At 43.5% G+C, this 17,451-nt stretch overlaps 1 protein-coding gene across 3 annotated transcripts in view; it reads right to left on the bottom strand.

The window, feature by feature from the left end:
• The window catches only part of Camk1d (calcium/calmodulin dependent protein kinase ID), a 417,381-nt gene that overhangs the window by 8,158 nt on the left and 391,772 nt on the right, over positions 1-17,451 (bottom strand). Inside the window, exons 7-10 of one of the 3 annotated variants that reach the window (XM_041630683.1) lie at positions 15,169-15,281; positions 13,231-13,309; positions 5,534-5,621; positions 3,930-4,051 (exon numbers count right to left, since the gene is read on the bottom strand). In XM_041630683.1, coding sequence (XP_041486617.1) covers positions 3,930-4,051; positions 5,534-5,621; positions 13,231-13,309; positions 15,169-15,281 — 402 coding nt within the window. The remainder of the gene's footprint in view (positions 1-3,929; positions 4,052-5,533; positions 5,622-13,230; positions 13,310-15,168; positions 15,282-17,451) is intronic. The other 2 variants (XM_041630682.1, XM_041630684.1) reach the window with 2 other exon arrangements.

Here is a 17,451-nt window from a genome sequence, read left to right as displayed (position 1 = left end):
TGTAAAGCACATGTCTGGCCTCTTTTCTGGCTGTGGGATTCGGTTGCTGTTCTCCATTCCAGCAGAGGATTGTGATCTGTGAGTCTACCCCTAAATAAATAACCCTCTATTATAAGCTAGTGTGGTTGTATTTTTTAAGTGTCTATTGCTGAGAGAGAGAGAGAGAGAGAGAGAGAGAGAGAGAGAGAGAGAGAGAGATTATGCTTTTTTGCCATAGGAAATGAGAGGCTATTGGTTTGATTGAGAAAGACCCCCCTGAAAATCCTGGCTACAAACATAAAGAAATAAACCTAAAAGAACCTCAAGACACGTGATGTATATTTTATCTGTTCAAACACATAACAAAAAAAATCATCTTTGGCTGACTCATGTATAATATAATATGCTTATATTAATGTACATATGGATGTTACCATTAAAAGTTTATGTATTTTCAGAGCAAGGGGACCATACACCAATAAAAATAGATGTTCAAAGTAATCCAGCATTCAAAAGAGCTTCAAGATTGCTGGCTGAGAAGATACAGCCCCACAGACTACTCCATCTAAGACTTAACCCATTATTCTAAATTTTCTCACATTCCCCCCAAACTCAGTGCCCCCAGTCATCAGAAAGGCATCTAGAAAACTATGCCCACATTCTCAAAAGATGGGTTGTGGTTGTTTATTATCATCTAAGGGGGTTCAGTTACAAATTGTTATTGGTCATAATAAAAAAAAGCTAAGCAAAGCCGGGCGGTGGTGGCGCATGCCTTTAATTCCAGCACTCGGGAGGCAGAGGCAGGCGGATCTCTGTGAGTTCGAGACCAGCCTGGTCTACAGAGCTAGTTCCAGGACAGGCTCCAAAGCCACAGAGAAACCCTGCCTCGAAAAACCAAAAAAATTAAAAAAAAAAAAAAAGCTAAGCAAAAGAGTTAAACTCAAAGGTCTCTTTTAAAAGGGGCATAAGATATAGAAATGATAAGATAAAACATCTACTTTATTCTAAAAATCAGCTATTAATCTGGGGATATTTTACATTAGTATGCATTTTTATTTATTGATACAAATTTAAAATTATTTCTACTATACTGTATGTCTGTTTCTATTCTTGTTTAGGCTAGTGTGTTTATGCAACTTATTTAGAATGTAATGTATAATCAAGAAATACAAATTTAATAGTCATCTATAATAATCAAACTTACAGTCATGTTAGGTATGTTTTCAAGGTCATACCAAATATATTTAGATAGATATATGGCTTTGAAACACTTCAAAGACCTACAGAATATGGCATTTAATATATAACATAGCGCTTTTCATGACAGTGAGACATGCCTGGAAGCATCAATATATTTCAGGGAAGATAATGGACAGTAAAGAATCTCCATAAGGAATTTGCTTTCTTTATAGAAAAAGCTAATTATGTGGGCAAAGAAACTGCCCTTGCCTCAACTGCTGACAGTTACTGTCCAAACTGGACCAGCAGGATGCAAGGAAGGCAACTGCTGAACTTTGCCAAGACAAGGTAGGACAATTCTTCAAAATTGCATGCTTCACAGATATGCTAGGCCTGTAGGCCAGAGCTGGATGCCCCAACAATACAGAGGAACTTTCAGTGATTGTCCAGGCAGCCTGATGTTCTTGTCATTAGGTAACATTTCATCCTTCTGGGTTCTCTGATGGAGTTAAAGACAAGATAGTTACAGTTTTCCTTAGTTATGATAGAAAACAAACTAGATATAAAACTTTAGACTCACCAAGATAAGATAGATAATAAAGTATCTTCTCTAATTTTGTCAAATACAAATGGACTGGATATTGTAATTATAAGTCACACTTAATAACTGTTCTGTTGTATACAGTTTTACTATGTTAAAAATCTTTTATTTAATTAGACAAAAGGGGAAATACTGTGGAATAATCCTTCTGTACAATGTGATGTGTATTATTATCATTGGTTAATAAAAAGCTGACAGGCTAGTAATCAGACAGGAAAGATAGGCAGGACAGCCAAACACAAGAATGCTGGGATGAAGAAGAGCAGAGTCAGGGAGATGCCAGTCAGGTGCTGAGGAAGCAGAACATATAAAAAATGAGGTAACAAGCCATGAGCTAAATGGCAAAGCATAGATAAGAAATATGGATTAATTTAAATGTAAAAGTTAGATAGTAACAAGCCTGAGCTGTTGGACGAGCATTTTTAAATAATCTTAAGTCTCTGGTCAGTTATTTCAGGAGCAGGCAATCGGGACAGGAAGACTCTGCCAACAGTACCCCAGGTCCAAATTTATATTCCAGGAAGCATATTGTATCACAGTACTCTGAAATAAGAATGTTCATGACTCCCACAAAATCTCTCCCAAGGCCTATGTTAGACAGTTTGGTTCTGTAATAGTGTTGTGTGGGGAGTAGACCATGAACCTATATTCATCAGGGGATTAATCCATTGATGAAATCAAAGTTGAATTGACTGTTGGGATGTGGGACCTAGCTGGAAGAAGTAGGTCACTGAAGGACAAACCATTCTCCCAGTCCTCTGTCCTTCTCTTGTCTCCCTCTTTCCTGGCTGCCATGAGTAACCACGGGCAGAAAGGACTGAAATTGTATGCCAAAATAACAATTCCCTCCTGGAACATGTTCCTCGCTGATGTGTTGTTACATAACAGAACACTGACTGGCAAAGCCTTGGAAGCCACTTAGTATGCAGCAGCTGTCAGACAGCACATCCCTAGCCACTCCATACACTTGGACATGGAGAGAATCATAAAACAAAGTATTAACATAAGCACAGCTGTCGATGCTGGTGTATGAAACTTTAAAGAAACAAGTAGTCAGCTGTGACGTTTCTTTTGGTTAAGGATGGTAAGAAGTATCTATGCTGGCAAGTCTAGGTGACCCAGAGGTGTGCAATTGTATCAGAGAAGCTCATGAAGATGTCATAAGAAAATTTAAGAATGAATAACAAGATTAGGATGACTTGTTTGGGGAGGAGGGATACTGGAGACCAAACCCAGAGTCTTAACTTTGTTTCATACTAGGCAAATGCTCTACCCCTGAGCTACAACCTAAGCCTTTGCTTTTTTGAGATGTTTTACTGTGTTGCTCAGGCTGGCCTTGAACTTGGAATTCTTCACCTTCAGAGTGCCGAGATTATAGGTGTGTGCTACTCAGCAAAAAAGGGAACCCTTTTTCTAAGCCAAATAGGAAAGAGCATGATGCCCAATGGTTAGGGGGATGAGGCTTGATAACCTTCAAGGCCATGGTTTTGAGGTAGAGAACCATTGGTTTGCTCCAGTAGGATATTAGTGGATATATATTCTCACCAATGTGTCGTCATAGTAACAGAACACTGACTGGCAAGGCCCTGGATAGTTGTTATATTATGGTCCATATATATATATATATATATATATATATATATATATATATATGGAGTAGGAGAGAATTAAAAGAGTAAGTGTGCCTTCAAGAATATCACAGTTTTTGCAAAGATGAAGGCAAATGCAATACCATCACTGTGACTTTTGCTGCAAAGTCAGTTTGGTGATTACAAATAAGTTCAAATACTCATCATCCCTGTAAAAACAACAACAAAAACAACAAAACCAAGGCTTTAGAAACTAGTGCAACCTGGCCCTGAGGACTCTCCCAGCCCCTCACCAGCCCAGAAAGTGACTGAACAGTAAGAGGTAAATCAGAGGAAAGAGAGAGACCAAGAAGTGCTCAGGCCTTATCTTTGGTTGTGTGGTACTTGTGCCATAGATTTCTTATCTACAAATGGAAATGATCCTCACACAGGGTGGGTATTAATGTTGAATAATGTTCTAAGGTAATCATGAGCATCAAATGAGTTAGAACATTGCACAGTAAACCGTTGGTGCTCAGCTCTCCTGCCCAACCCGGACTCAACTCAAATGCCCGCTGAAGAATTCTGGGTTTGCTACATACGCACAATCTTTTTGGCTGGCCAAACTGAGGTTGCTTGAGACACTTGCATTTGAACTGTCCAGGCTGCTGCCGAGCTGTAGCCTTCGCATGTGCCTCACGACAGCCGTGGCGTTAAACGCTTGCTGAAATGGAGGAGAAAGGACAAAAAGGGGAGAGGAGGAGAGTGAGTTAGTTCAGGTAGTTGGAAAACACTCTGAGGTGGCTTCCTTTTGCCTATCCAGAAACTGCAAGGGCTGCAAAATTTCTCAGATACTCTCGGACACTTTAGAAAGAAAATTTCTATCATTCTTTTCAAAAGTGCATATATTTATTCAGCTCTCTTCCCCATCCAAAATATATTTTGGAGATTAACTTGCTTTTGGCATGAATAATTTCAGAACAATACTCTATGTAATTTACAAACTGCGACTTTTAGAATCAAAAACATATATATCTTAATATGCAATACTTTAAAGTTGTGTTTATTTTTCTGTAATTGGTACCTTTTTTTTTTCTTTTTTGGCATAGTTGGGACTGAACCTAAAGTTGTCTTTAGACTAAGAAAATAGTCTACCAGCTCTCTTTATACTTTTTAATTTTGTGAGGCTTTTACTGGGCTGTCCAAGCTGGCTTTGAATTTGCTCTGTCTCAGGCTCCTGAATACCTGGAATTACAGGCCTTTACCACCAGGGCTGGTTCTGTAATTGATACTGCAATCTTAAGTAATGACATTACTTCCAATAATAAAGTAGATTAATGGAATCTTTAATTTTTCTTTTCCTTGGAAACAGTGTCTTCACTGTGCAATCCTAGCTGGCCTGGTACTTACTATGTGGCTGGTCTTGTACTTACTTTACCAGGCTGGTCAAAGTCAGAGACTGGTCTTTCTCTCCCTCTGATTGCTGGGTTTAAAGGCATGCGCTACTGTGTCTGGCTCAATAGAACTAATTTTGTTTCTGTTGGCTCTCACAGCAAGACAGGTAGCTTCTAAATACTGATATCTATTAGAATATAATCAATAAATGATCATGAATTTCGATGGTTTAAATTCACTGATTTTTTTTAAACCAGGAAACATTGAGTTCAACTAGGTTTTTATGTTTCCCTTTTCTCCTTTCCATAACTTTAATAAAGGGAACTATTTCATGACCAGCAAAGTAAAGGGAGACAGGAATGGTTGTGCTGCTTGAGCAATAACAAACAAGTGAGTTCCTGCATGGTTGCTGTCTGTAAGCCACAGACGGAAAACACTTAGTTCTTCCTCCACTGTGATCATTCCATAATCAAGTATCACTTAAATTTATGGTGCTGGAGACCTGGCTCAATGGTTAGGAGCACTGGCTGCTCTGTCAGAGGACCTGGTTCCATTCCTAGCACCCACATAGAGGCTCACAACTATGTGTGCAAAGACATACATGCAGCCAAATACCACAACATAAAATAAAATATTTTTTAGAAAAGTAAACTTAGCAAAACTTATTGAGTAAGGTTCTGGGAATTCCTGTTCAAATATTCAAGGGCCAATTAGAAACATAACACGATCTAATTGGAGAACCACTTTCTCCAGAATGGTTTAAGATCCCTGGGAATTTGGCAAACACGAAATAGACACACTTAGCACTTACTCTCCATTTGCTTTTTGCAAAATTCTTCCTGATCTGAGCACTGACGGATTCATGAATGTTCTTGTTGAGGGCGGTGTCACCAGCAATCCTGAAACACAGGCAAAGAAACTTCCTCAGAAAGTGTTCTTGTGACCTCTGAGTCCCATGCTGCTGTCCCTGGAAGGCTCTCTCAGACCCAGGGAAGTTGAAGCTGGTGGCCGGCTGCTGTCCTTCTAGGCTGTGTAGTTCCCAAGATGAACTGTGCTTAAGCTCACACAAGCCAGAAGCCCCACATCTACAGTGTCTTCAGCATCCTACTCCCTTCCCAGGATCTACCAACGCCCTACGGGTCCACTTTCTACCTTCTCTCATGTTTTTCCTCTTTTGAGCCCAGTCCCAGGAACATTAGAATCCATGGTAGCTAGGAATCCTGAGTGCACATCCCTCGGGTCCACTCCTCTCTCCTCGCCAACATTAGCCCTTCAGGGCTTTTCAAAGCTTTCGCTTTTTCTCCTTAGCTGGCCCTGGTTTCTGGTTTCCTTGTAGACAAGACCCCTACACACTGCCCCCTCTGGTAACTTTAACTCGGCTTGGCTCATGTTCTAGAAAGTTCCTGTGGCTCCCAGGACCATGTCCACTCTATATTCATGGCCACAGGTGGGTTTATTGGAGCTCTTACTTTTTCCCAGCCTTCTCCCCCAACTCCCTCCCATCCTTTCTCATCTTGCTTCTCACTCTGCTTACAGTCTCCTTCAGAGTGGCCAGGAATTCCCTAAGGTCACATACAATTCAGACCATCCGTCTTGGCCACACACCCTTTCCTTCACACCAATGCTGTCTTCTATATCCAACTGATTCTTCCTCCAGGTCAGGGAAAGCTTCCTTCTGTTCTAAGTCTTCCCTGGAATTTGACCTGAAATTTTTCACCCTAAACTATTTAATTCTAAGTTGGTCTTTGGTATCTATGAAAGAAGTTATTGAGCAAGGAAGCTGCAAGGCAAGCTTCAGAGTCCTGGACTACCTTTCTGGCCAGAAGGTACCTGCTATGGGAAAAAACCTTCCATCACCTGGACATGGACTGCCCTGGACATCAAATGGGCCTCCCACTGCAGAATGCCATCTTCAATAGGTACCAAGCATGAAAGGAATAAGCTCTGGACTTGCTGAGACCAAGGCTCATCCTGTCCAGCTTCTTTCCCTGTAGAACCGCCCGCGGTCCAGGACCGAGACTGAGTCTGTGCCAGGCTGATACCCCAGCTCACAGACAGCAACCTCCTCCTGTGTCCCCAAATGTATCCCTCTCTCTTCCCAGAAGGACCCAAAAGATGCTCAGAGATGAACTGAAGTGAACCAAGTTTCCACTTTGAGCCGCTCCCAGTTGCCTCCCTTCCCCAGACACACATCAGTGAAAGAGAAACAAGGGATGTGGATGATCAACAGGAAGCAAGAAGAATGAGAATGTGCTGGGAACCGGAGACACCTCAGTGAATCTTCTGTGCCACATAGGATGTATGTGTGGGCACATGTACTGTGTGTGTGCATACATGTGGAGGCCAGAGGTTAGCCTTAAGTGTTGTTCCTTAGGAGTCATGCATTTTGTTCCTTTATTTTTTTTGTAAGACAAGGTCTCTTACTTGAATTAGGCTATGCTAACTGGCCACCAGGTTTCAGAGATCTTCCTGTCTTTGTCTCCTCAGCAGTGGCACCTCAGGCATGTACCACCATGCCTGGCAGGTCTTCCTACTTGGGCAACAAGCACTTTATGAGTTGACCTATTTCCCTCAGAATCCTTCTGTATCGTCTTTAACAGTTCTGTCCTCAGAAAATGGTGCTAATTCTAATGAATCTGTGCTCAGCTCTTTCCTGGAAATTACTGGGCCAGAAAGATAGGAAGTGTGCTGAGAATGGTTGTAGGCCAGAGCTGGGTCCAAACTGAACATCTTGGTGGGGTAGATACCGGAGGAGGGGACCCTGGCACTTTACTTCCACCTGCCTGTCAGTAGCCTGGTCTCCCAACACCCTGAGTGGGAGCCTGTTGTCTGGGTACTGCTTCCCATGCCTCCTGGTGGGCTATTACAGGCCAAGATCTAAGGAACCGCTGCTGGTTTATTTTAGGAATGCCTCCCGCTCACTTCCTACAGCCCTCAGCTGGGCTGCATGTGGGTCAGAGTCAAGCTGGCAGCAGGTGGCTCAGTGGTACCGTTGGGCATCCTTCAAAGTGGTTGAAGTCCAAGGGTGCTATTCAGTCTATCTGGACAGCTAGGAATAGACAAGGGGACAGTACTTCTGGAGTTGCACGATTCTGCAGGTCAGTCATGAGGAGCTGATTGAGGCTTTTCTTTTCTCTACTGGGCAAGAGGGAAGTGCCTGTTTGTAACAGCGAATCCTAGTGTAAAGCATACATGATTTAATACATGTGTAATTACATTTCTCATTCCGTGTCAGAAGGCTTCTTCATTTCTTCTCTGTCCTTTCTGACCCTACTCTATTTGGGGATCTAGAGCTTTTCCAAGCTCAGTTTTACTTTTATAATCTCCCAAGGCCAGCATTTTCTAAATCCAGCTTCAAATCAGAGCCTACTGTTTATAAGCAGTTAAGCCGTGTTTATTCACAACTCATATTGGCATTAGGCAAGCTGACCCCACGGATAGAACAATCACTTGCGTGTGCACACGTGCACATTTACACAGAGGCCTGAAGCTGATGAGGCTGTCTTCCTGCATCGCTCTCATTGGCCCTGGATCTTCCCAATTCAACTAGACTGGCTGTTCTGGGAGCTCCAGGGCTGTTTCTATCTCTGTCTCCCCAGCACTGGGATGATAGGCCTGTGAAGCCATGTCAGGGTTTTGTGGTTCTGGGAGATTGAACTCAGGTCCTCATGCTGGTGTGTGTGTGTTTCAGACATGTTCTACTTTCTCTGAGTCTGCCATTTAGTCCAAATGGGCTTGGTGATGTCTGGTATACCTCCCAACCATAGTCTCTGTGACTACTTCCCAATTCCCATGGCCAAGCAGAGCCAGCATGTCTGGGATCTTGCAGAGGGATGGAATCTCAGTCAACCTTTAGGGGTATGATGCTAAATTTTATACGTCAACTTGGCTATGGCATGGCACCCAGATATTTGAACATATGCTAGATTCTATGTTCTGGCCAAAGTATTTCTTAGATAATTCTAGTAGAGTTTCAGTTATTCACATCCCATGCGTGAGCCTTATCCATCAGTGGAAGACAAAAGGAGGAGACTGTGTCTTAGGGTTCTAACTGATATGTTCACAATTTCCTGGATCTCTCTGCACATTTTCGATTTCCTAGACCCCACAATTATATGAGCAATTGTCTTAATTCTTTAAAATCAATTTCTCTCATGCTGATTGACTTTATTTGCTTGTCAATTAAGACAGAGATAAATATTCAGGGCAATCTGACCTGGAAATGAGCCTTACAAGCTGTGAGACAGGGATGGGTTCCTATCCTACTATTTGCCAATTCCTGTACTTTGGCTCCCAGTGAAGAGTTTGCATGTTCCTTATAAGGTTTCAGAATGAGAAAGGCCAAACCCCAAATGAGAGTGGGCTTAGAAATAGCTGCTAAATGGTACTGACTAGCTTCCGAAGAAATAGCCCTATTCTTTCTGGAGCGGTCAGTTCTGAGGTCCGGGAAAGCATATGTGCTTCTCAGGGGCTTTCCTGAGCTTGGGTGGGGACAACAGCGTGTGTGAACACCAAGCTCCAAGAGTTCGAGTGTGTTTGAACAAGTGTGGTTGAACATGAAGTTCTGGGGATTTGAGTGTGTCAGGAGCACAGTTCTGAGACCAGCAAGGTCGGTAGGGCTTCACTGCAGGCGTTCCTCTACCTCCTGCCGGCTCCCAGCTGGACCCACATTTTCTGTTGCCTGTCTGGGCAATTCTCCCTTGTGGAGTCAAGGACCTCACAATGTAGAGAAGAGTGAGGCTTGAGTGAGGCTTGATGATGCTCATATCAAATGTATGTTATCACTTCCTGGTGTCTGGATCCTGAGCATTTGGAAATACAGTAAAAACGGAAGAGCTTGTAATGAGGCTTCTGGTTAGGAAACCCTGGGTGGCACAGCTCTCAGGCTTCCAAGGATGACTTCAAATCTTTGTCCCCAGCTTGACTTCTCTCCTGGGTGCCACACTTCTTCAGTGTGAACCTACCCTGACGTTCCAAATGCCAGCATGGCTGGCTCACCTTACTCAGATCCAATTCATCATTTCTAAGTCACGCTTTCATACTCCTGATCCCAAGTGTTTCTCATTATTAGGCCCCCTCTTCTCTGGTCTGTACCTTCCTGCCCTGTACTCGAGACCCCCTCGAGCTTCCCTTCCCCAGTCTTGTAACCAGACAGGGCTTTCTGAATGTCAATTTGTTCTACTTGGTGAAGAAGGCTTGGAATCACATGTGGGTTATGAGTTCAAGGTCAGCCCGGACAGTTCAGAAAGACCTCAAATTGGTTTAAAATTCGAAAAAAAGGCTAGGGATATAGTTTGGTGTTAGGTCACTTACCTAACACATTTAAAACCCTCGGTTCAGTACCAGAAAATAAAAACAGCACCAGCAACAGCAACAACAAATATATAAATAAAAAATCTCATCACCCTGCCTAAAACCCATGGCCCCTTTGCTAGAAGGGCACAGTTCAATTTCTTAGGACCCTAATAAAATATTAAAAATTTACATATGTCACAGATATGTTAGGTGCCAGGTGGTCTTGTTTGTTACATGTACTATCTTAATTAACCCCTTGAGAATCCCTCCAGGGTATGCATTATCATGTATGATCTATAGTCTGTGGAGGATGCCCAAGGGGTCTAAGCATTTACCTACCCAGACAGTAAGACATGAAGCCAGGCCAGACCCCCACTAATCCTCGCTCTTGATTCTAGATTCATCTCTTGCCTGTCTCCCTTTATTCTACAGTACCGAGGAATATCAAGTACCATGGTTCGATTCTGGACATTCAGTGTTTAGACCTACTCTGGGCCTACATGTACTCATCCTGCTTGGAGTTCCTTGCCTTCCTGTGGGCCGGGTGACAACCTTCTTCTGCTCAAAAATATGGCTCGGCACCAGATCTGTTTGGGCCTGGTCTAATCTCCTGAAGTTTCAAGAAAGAGAATTTGATTATTTTTTCTTTTTTTTAAGAGAGACTACCTTTCCCTATCATGGAGGCAGAAGGAACCTCCCTGAGGATTTTTAGACAGTAAATGGTTGCTGGAAGAGGGGCAGATATTTTCCAGTGGTGTGCCCACGGGTAAGGCACCCATATAAACAACTTCACACACACTTATGTAACTAAACTTGCTAGGGCTCTCTCTCTCCTTAGACACACACACGCACACACACACACACACACACGCACGCACACACACACACACGCACGCACACACACACACACGCACGCACACACACACATCTGTGTATGTGACAAGTAGAAGGGGACCTAGTGTGGGAGAAGGAGGACCATTGTGGGAATGGGAAGGGAACAAGTGAGGGCAGTAGGAACGGAGGTGATCAAAGCACACACATATATGAAATGCCAGATTGAAACCCATCCTTATATATAATCAATATTTGCTGATAAAACTGTTTTTAAAGAGGTGGAGAAACGGCTCAGTAGTTCAGAGCACACATTGCTCCTGCGGAGAACCCAGGTTCAATTCCCAGCACTCAAATCAGATGGTTTACAACTGCCTGTAATTCCAGGGCCATAGTGATCTGATGCCTTCTTCTGGTTGCCATAGGCACCTGAACTTATGTGTGCATATATCCACATGCAGATCCACAGACATGCATGTACTTAACAATAATACATCTTTAAAACGGAGAAAGCAGACTTTAATATGCCCTTTTCTTGCTTCCTACAGAGTGGGGTTGGGTTATTGAACAAACTTGAGGAAGCCTGACACTTCTTGTTGTATGATAATCTCAAAAGTCTGGTGCCTCCAAAGGCGTGTGAAGGAAGGAAAACTTTACCGTATTGCCATCATGTACATAAATCCATCTCTGAAGTTACTAAGAAATATCTCAGTGACACACAATCAGAACTGCCCAACTTTCCCGAAAATCCTTCCCTTGCTTCCCCACCCTCTGCTGTTGCCCTTCTTCTTTATACAATGAAAAGCATTCACCATGGAGCCAGGCCTTTCTGACTGGAGTCCTGACTTTGCCATTAGCTAGTTGTGGTGTCTTTATTTGGTCACTCTCTCTTTATATCTGAAGTGAATAGAAAACCTACCTCCCAGGGTTACTGGAGAGAGAGAGAAAAAAGGAGTGGATACTTGAAAAGGGTGAATACTGGAACACAAAGAGACTCAACAGACGGCAGGGCAGGAGTAATGAATTAGAATACTGTGAAACTGGGCTATGACTCTGCTTCTAATTGGGTCCCCTGAGGAGGGTTAACAGCGTGGAGGGAATGCTTTAGAAGGTGACGGACCAAACACAGAGCTGTTTTCTATGGTGCTCCTTATGGGAACTTCTTCCTGAATAATTCAAGGTTCTCTCTGTCTCTCTGTCTCTGTCTCTCTCTCTCTCTGTGTCTTTCCCGCTCTCTCTCTCCCTCCCTCCCTCTCTCCCTTCTCTCTCCCCCCATACACATGTATGCTGGTATGCTGGGGGAATAGACCCAAAGCCTTGAACATACTAGACAAGGGATCTACCACTGAGCTACACCTCATTGCCTCTATGTTCATTATACTGTGTGTTCTAGTTTACATGTTTAATATGTTCATAGGTAATTGTTCAAAGTCTAGCCCTTAGCTTAGCATTAGTGAGAGGTGGTAAATATCTTTGAAAATCTTCATTAGGTAGGGCTTCATGGAGGTCTTTAGATCTTGGGAGTACCCTTGAATGAAACTATGGCATATTGATCTCTTTCTCTCATTTCCTGGCTACCATGAGGCGGGCTTCTTGCTCCACCATGAATTCCCACTGCTTGCCAAAGACTCCACCACCAGCTGAACCCTCTGAAACAGTGAGCCAAAGGAAACCATTGTCTTTTAAAGTCCATCATCTCAGGTAATTTGTTACAATAAAAGAAATCTAACCCACTGAATATAGTTTTCTACTCGGGTACTTGTTTCAAAGTGAATGCTCATGGGTCTGTAACAAACCAGACAGCTGCTCTGTCTAGATGCTGTGAGAATCTCTTTACGTGAACTAGCTCCACTATTTCCTATGCTAACTTAGTAAATTAGGACTGTTACTCCCAATTAAAAGTGAGAAAGCTGACACTTAGCAAGCAAGTGTAACCCAAAGTCACAGTTAGCTGTCAGTGTTTGGGTTCCAATCTCATGACATAAACACAACACTGATAGTGTGTGGGATGCCATAAAGCATAAGTGAGCCTCTTTAGAGTTAAAGAAACACTAATTGGGGAAAAAGACCCAAGAAAGAAAGGTGTACACTCCAATCAATGCCTCTCTGCATGTTTTCCTTTAGCAAAAGTGATCCCCAGAGCCACCTATAAGATGAAAAGCTACCTGGTATCTTATGCGACTTAACATCTGAGTGCGTTCTGAAGTCTGTATCCTGAGGACATGGAAAGGTACAAACACTGGCTTGGGAGAGGAGGGAAACCCCTGGCAGAATGAGCTGAAGTGAACACCTGAGTGTTTTCACGATGAAGAGGAGCCAGTAAAAAGCCTACTCTGGGAGGGTGTGGGATGGCACGGCCCTCCCAAAGGTGATCGTTCTTACCATGGGTGCCGAGCTGCCTGCTCACAAGTGTATCTTTTATTTGGGTCCTTCTCCATCAGATTCCGAATGAAGTCTTTGGCTGTTCAAAAAGAAAGCACAGGGCACAGAATCACTTTGTGGGCTGAAATGTGACAATAGGACACCCTTGTGGTTTAAATATGAGGAGAGACCAGCTATTCGCCTTCCCTTTACCTTATACACAGGGACACCAGTGTTTAGATAAGAGTAGAGGCATGGCTGGTACTCCAAGAGAGACCCAGTGAACGAAAAGGTGGCAGAGCCAGGCTGGGACCCTGACTTCTGACTCTAAGTTCTTTTATGCTAGCTACTAATGATGCCTTTGGTCTAGAGAATAAAGGGAATAATCTTCATAATCACACGCTCTTCAGTTCACTGTTGCCTTAGAGAGATGCTCTGGGGATGACCTCTGAATGTGTTCTCGCTGGTTCCTCTAAACCCACTGAGTTGCTGCAAAGCCATCAGGTCATGGGGCCAGGTGTGGGGATACCCCAGAGGAGTATCTGCATCACACTTGAGTTACCCAGTGAATGAGATGCTGCAAAGAAATAACAGGACATACCCTGGTGTGGTAGAGAAGTCTTGGCCACCATGGATAGGGCAAAGCTCGTGGATAGGATGCTAAAAATGGGAGGGAGAGGGTCACAGAACCCAAAGCTGATATTATATGCCAGCTTGGAACCTGTTGCCCTGTAGGGCATGCAGCTTGCTGCCCACAGAACTGAACTTCTAGAGGAAACCTCTGGCTTCTAAATTCCAAAGTCCTAGTATTCCCTGCAAGGTTTGTTTTAGCTGACGGTTACTGAAGGTTGAAGTGGTTGAGGTTGGTTGAGGAAACAGGCAAGGGGGTCCCAGTTAGGAGTAAGTAATATAAATAATAAAAATTATTTGTACAAACAGCTCAACAGAGAGTGTTGCTCCCCTCCCTTCTTTCCTCTGCGGTTTTCCCCTCTTCACCTGGGCCTGGGTTTGCTTTGTCCCCTGGAAAGGATGGTAAGCTTCTCTAGGGGGATTTCAGTGTGTGTACTGTGTCTCAAACATGGGCTCTGAACAACAAAATCACAACTTCAGCCAAAAGACTTCTATCATGCAAACCATGGCTGTTCAATGCAAGAATGTCTTGCTGAGGATACGTGACTTCACAAATACAATCCTGCCATAACTAGTAAACTTCAGGAAAATTAGGGCTTAAAATCCCAGTTCTGCTAAGTACTGACTCCATAAACTAGAACAGGTTGTTTTACCCAATGGGGCTTTAGTTTCATCATCAGTCAAGTAAGGATAATATAAATACCCATCTTATGGGTTGTCTTGAGGACTGAGTGAGTTAGTGCATGTCCAGGACTTCTAGCTCTCAGCACCTGGATGGTAGCCATCAAATGCCAGATAATAATATGTCATCCCTAGAGCATCCCTATCAGGGAGAGGTAGATGTGCAAGTCTACATCCCTTGGCCAGGGCAATACATCTCAAGTTTATCCTCCAAGTCAACCTTAAGGATGTAGCTCATAGAACTTTCTCAGGAGCGACCATAGACTAAAAACTGGTGGACACCACAAGTTCTTTATTGAGATCCTAACTTCCACAATGAGGACGTCTGAAGTGGCCCTTTGGGAGGTGATTAGGACATGCAGGCAGGGTTTTCATGGAAGACATGAGTGTTCTTATGAAAAAGACTCAGAAAGTCTTGCTCATGCCCCATTTGTGAACAAACCATACCAAGAAGACAGTTGCTTATGAATTAGAAGGCAGGCCCAGTGTACTTCACCCTTCAGAATTATACAAAATAAACATTTGGAATTTAAGCTACACAGACTGTGGAATTTTGTTACAGTAACCCCATAGAAGACAGCAGTCTCAGGACCATTCTGAGCCCCAGGGTCCCTGGGCTTCTGGATGTAAATGCTACGAGAGACCCACCAGAGTCGGAGATGTCATCCCAGTAGGGGGAATCAAACTCATATTCTGCCTTGAGGATCTGTTCAAAGAGTTTCGAGTCATTTTCATCGTAAAAAGGAGGGTAGCCACAGAGCCTGCAAGACAAGAGGGAGTAAGATTTGAGTGTGTGCACAGTCACCATGCTGGGTTCATACTTTGCCTGGAAGGAAAACACATGATCGATCCATCCATCAAATCAAGGGAACCCATTCTGAGTACGCTGAAGTTAAAGCCCAGTGAAGGAACCACACCCTCTGGACATGAACACACCATAGATGTGAAAATGTCTTCCTTAGCAGCAAAAAGGTTAACTCCATCATGCCCAGAGCCAAATACACAGATTCATAATTCCACCGTAAATCTTTCTTCTCTGTTTTTATTTACTAGGGTGTGCATATGATGTGTACGATGTGTTTGTAAGGATGCACATGTGCCGTGGTGAGTGCACATGGTAGTCAGAGGACACTTTAGTGTCACTTCTTGTCTTCCGTCTTGCTATAGTTTCTGGGGACTGAAGTAAGGTCACAAACACTTTTATCTGATGAACCACCTTGCCACCCCCATACCATTTTACATGGCATTAACAGAATTCCATGAACCCTAGAAACCCACCAGGCAATCTCCATGTGTGGATGTTATTAATCATGTCTGTAACACTATCCCCAGCTGTCAGGCTGGTGACAGGGACAAACAAATGAATACTTGACCATCTTCCTTGACCCTTTGAATTCATTCATTTTGAAGCTAAGGAGGAAGAGGGAATTTTACAACCTGGATATCAAGTTCCGAGGACTCATCCTGACCTGTGTGTTATCATTCCACCAAGTAGAAATCAGAAATGTTATCATTTTTTTCCATTACAAGCAACAAACATCCACAGGAGGCATCTCAAGCTACCACACTGTAGAATCACAACACCGCAGCCAAGGTGCCATTGGGCCATTTCAAAGGCAACGTCTCAATGGTCCAACTAGGATAGTGCTAGAAACACATTAGAGCTCTGGAGAGACCAAGGGTCATCTTGCAATCGTGTCAAGAGCAGACAGGTCAAGCCGGGCGATGGTGGCACACGCCTTTAATCCCAGCACTCGGGAGGCAGAGGCAGGCGAATCTCTGTGAGTTCGAGACCAGCCTGGTCTACAGAGCTAGTTCCAGGACAGGCTCCAAAGCCACAGAGAAACCCTGTCTCGAAAAACCAAAAAAAAAAAAAAAAAAAAAAAAAGAGCAGACAGGTCAATTGAGTTCAATCACCACAAAGTCAATCAATGACACTGGATTCTGGTAGCTTAGAGGTAGAGCATTTACTTAGGAACTGAGAGAATAATAAATAAAATAAACATAAATTAACATAAAAAAGTCATGATTTCTCTCTCCAGTTCTACCCTGAATTCCTGTGTTACCTTACTACCAGTAGATCCCTAATATATTTCAGGCATCAAAATTTCATCTGAATATATATAAGTGGTCAGAGTAGAAAATTCCATGTATATATTGGTTTTAAGCTACATGCTTCTGTGACACCTCTCTTGTAGTTTTTACAATCAGCCAAAACACTTAGGAAAAGACCACAACATGCCTGGGGCCCGTAGGGCTGGATTGGCGGGATACAAGCGGAAGGGCGAAGTCAAGGCAGTAAGCAACCCCATTGCAGAAGGCATCAGTGCTTGACTCTAGAGTTGACTCTAGAGGCTCAAGAGCCAAATTCTATGTAGCTGATCTGGCCCCTGGGGCCAGAAAGTGGCAGCCATGGTGGGAGGCCTGACCCCAAGCCAAGCCCCGTTCTTCCCACATAGCTCAATATTGTTCCAAACATGGCAACAGCCTAGAGAGGAGTTTAATGAGAACAAATGAACAGGCACCCACAGACTGGAGGTCTGGAGGGATTTGCTATTGGTTCCTGACAAACACAATAAAGGTCCAGCCATTTTTCATTTGTCCCACCACCAGGGGCACAGCTGCAGCTGGCTGCAGAAGGGAACAGGCGATGACAGTAGTCAAGGCCCGGAGACATTCTGTGGGCCGCAAAGAGTCTACATCATCTCACTCACAAGCGTGTTTTAGAGGCTGAATGCTTGGAAAATTTCATTTGTTAGGTTCTGCTGCGGTGGGCAAAATGAAGCAGCCAGTGCTTCGGAAACCACCAAGCGCATACTTCACTACCCATGGAAGCCCCGGGGCCTCTGAGAGAGGGATATGTAAATTTTTCCCATAATGAGGATTTGGGCAAAATAAAATGCGTGCATTAGGAAAAGCCGACAGAGCAAA

Source organism: Microtus oregoni, unplaced genomic scaffold (genome assembly GCF_018167655.1).
Source record: "Microtus oregoni isolate MIOR12 unplaced genomic scaffold, Mior012 000035F_ref0000213, whole genome shotgun sequence".
Taxonomy (NCBI): Eukaryota; Metazoa; Chordata; class Mammalia; order Rodentia; family Cricetidae; genus Microtus; species Microtus oregoni.
The sequence above is the reverse complement of the archived record's forward strand: the minus strand, read 5'-3'. Positions and strand labels throughout refer to the sequence as shown.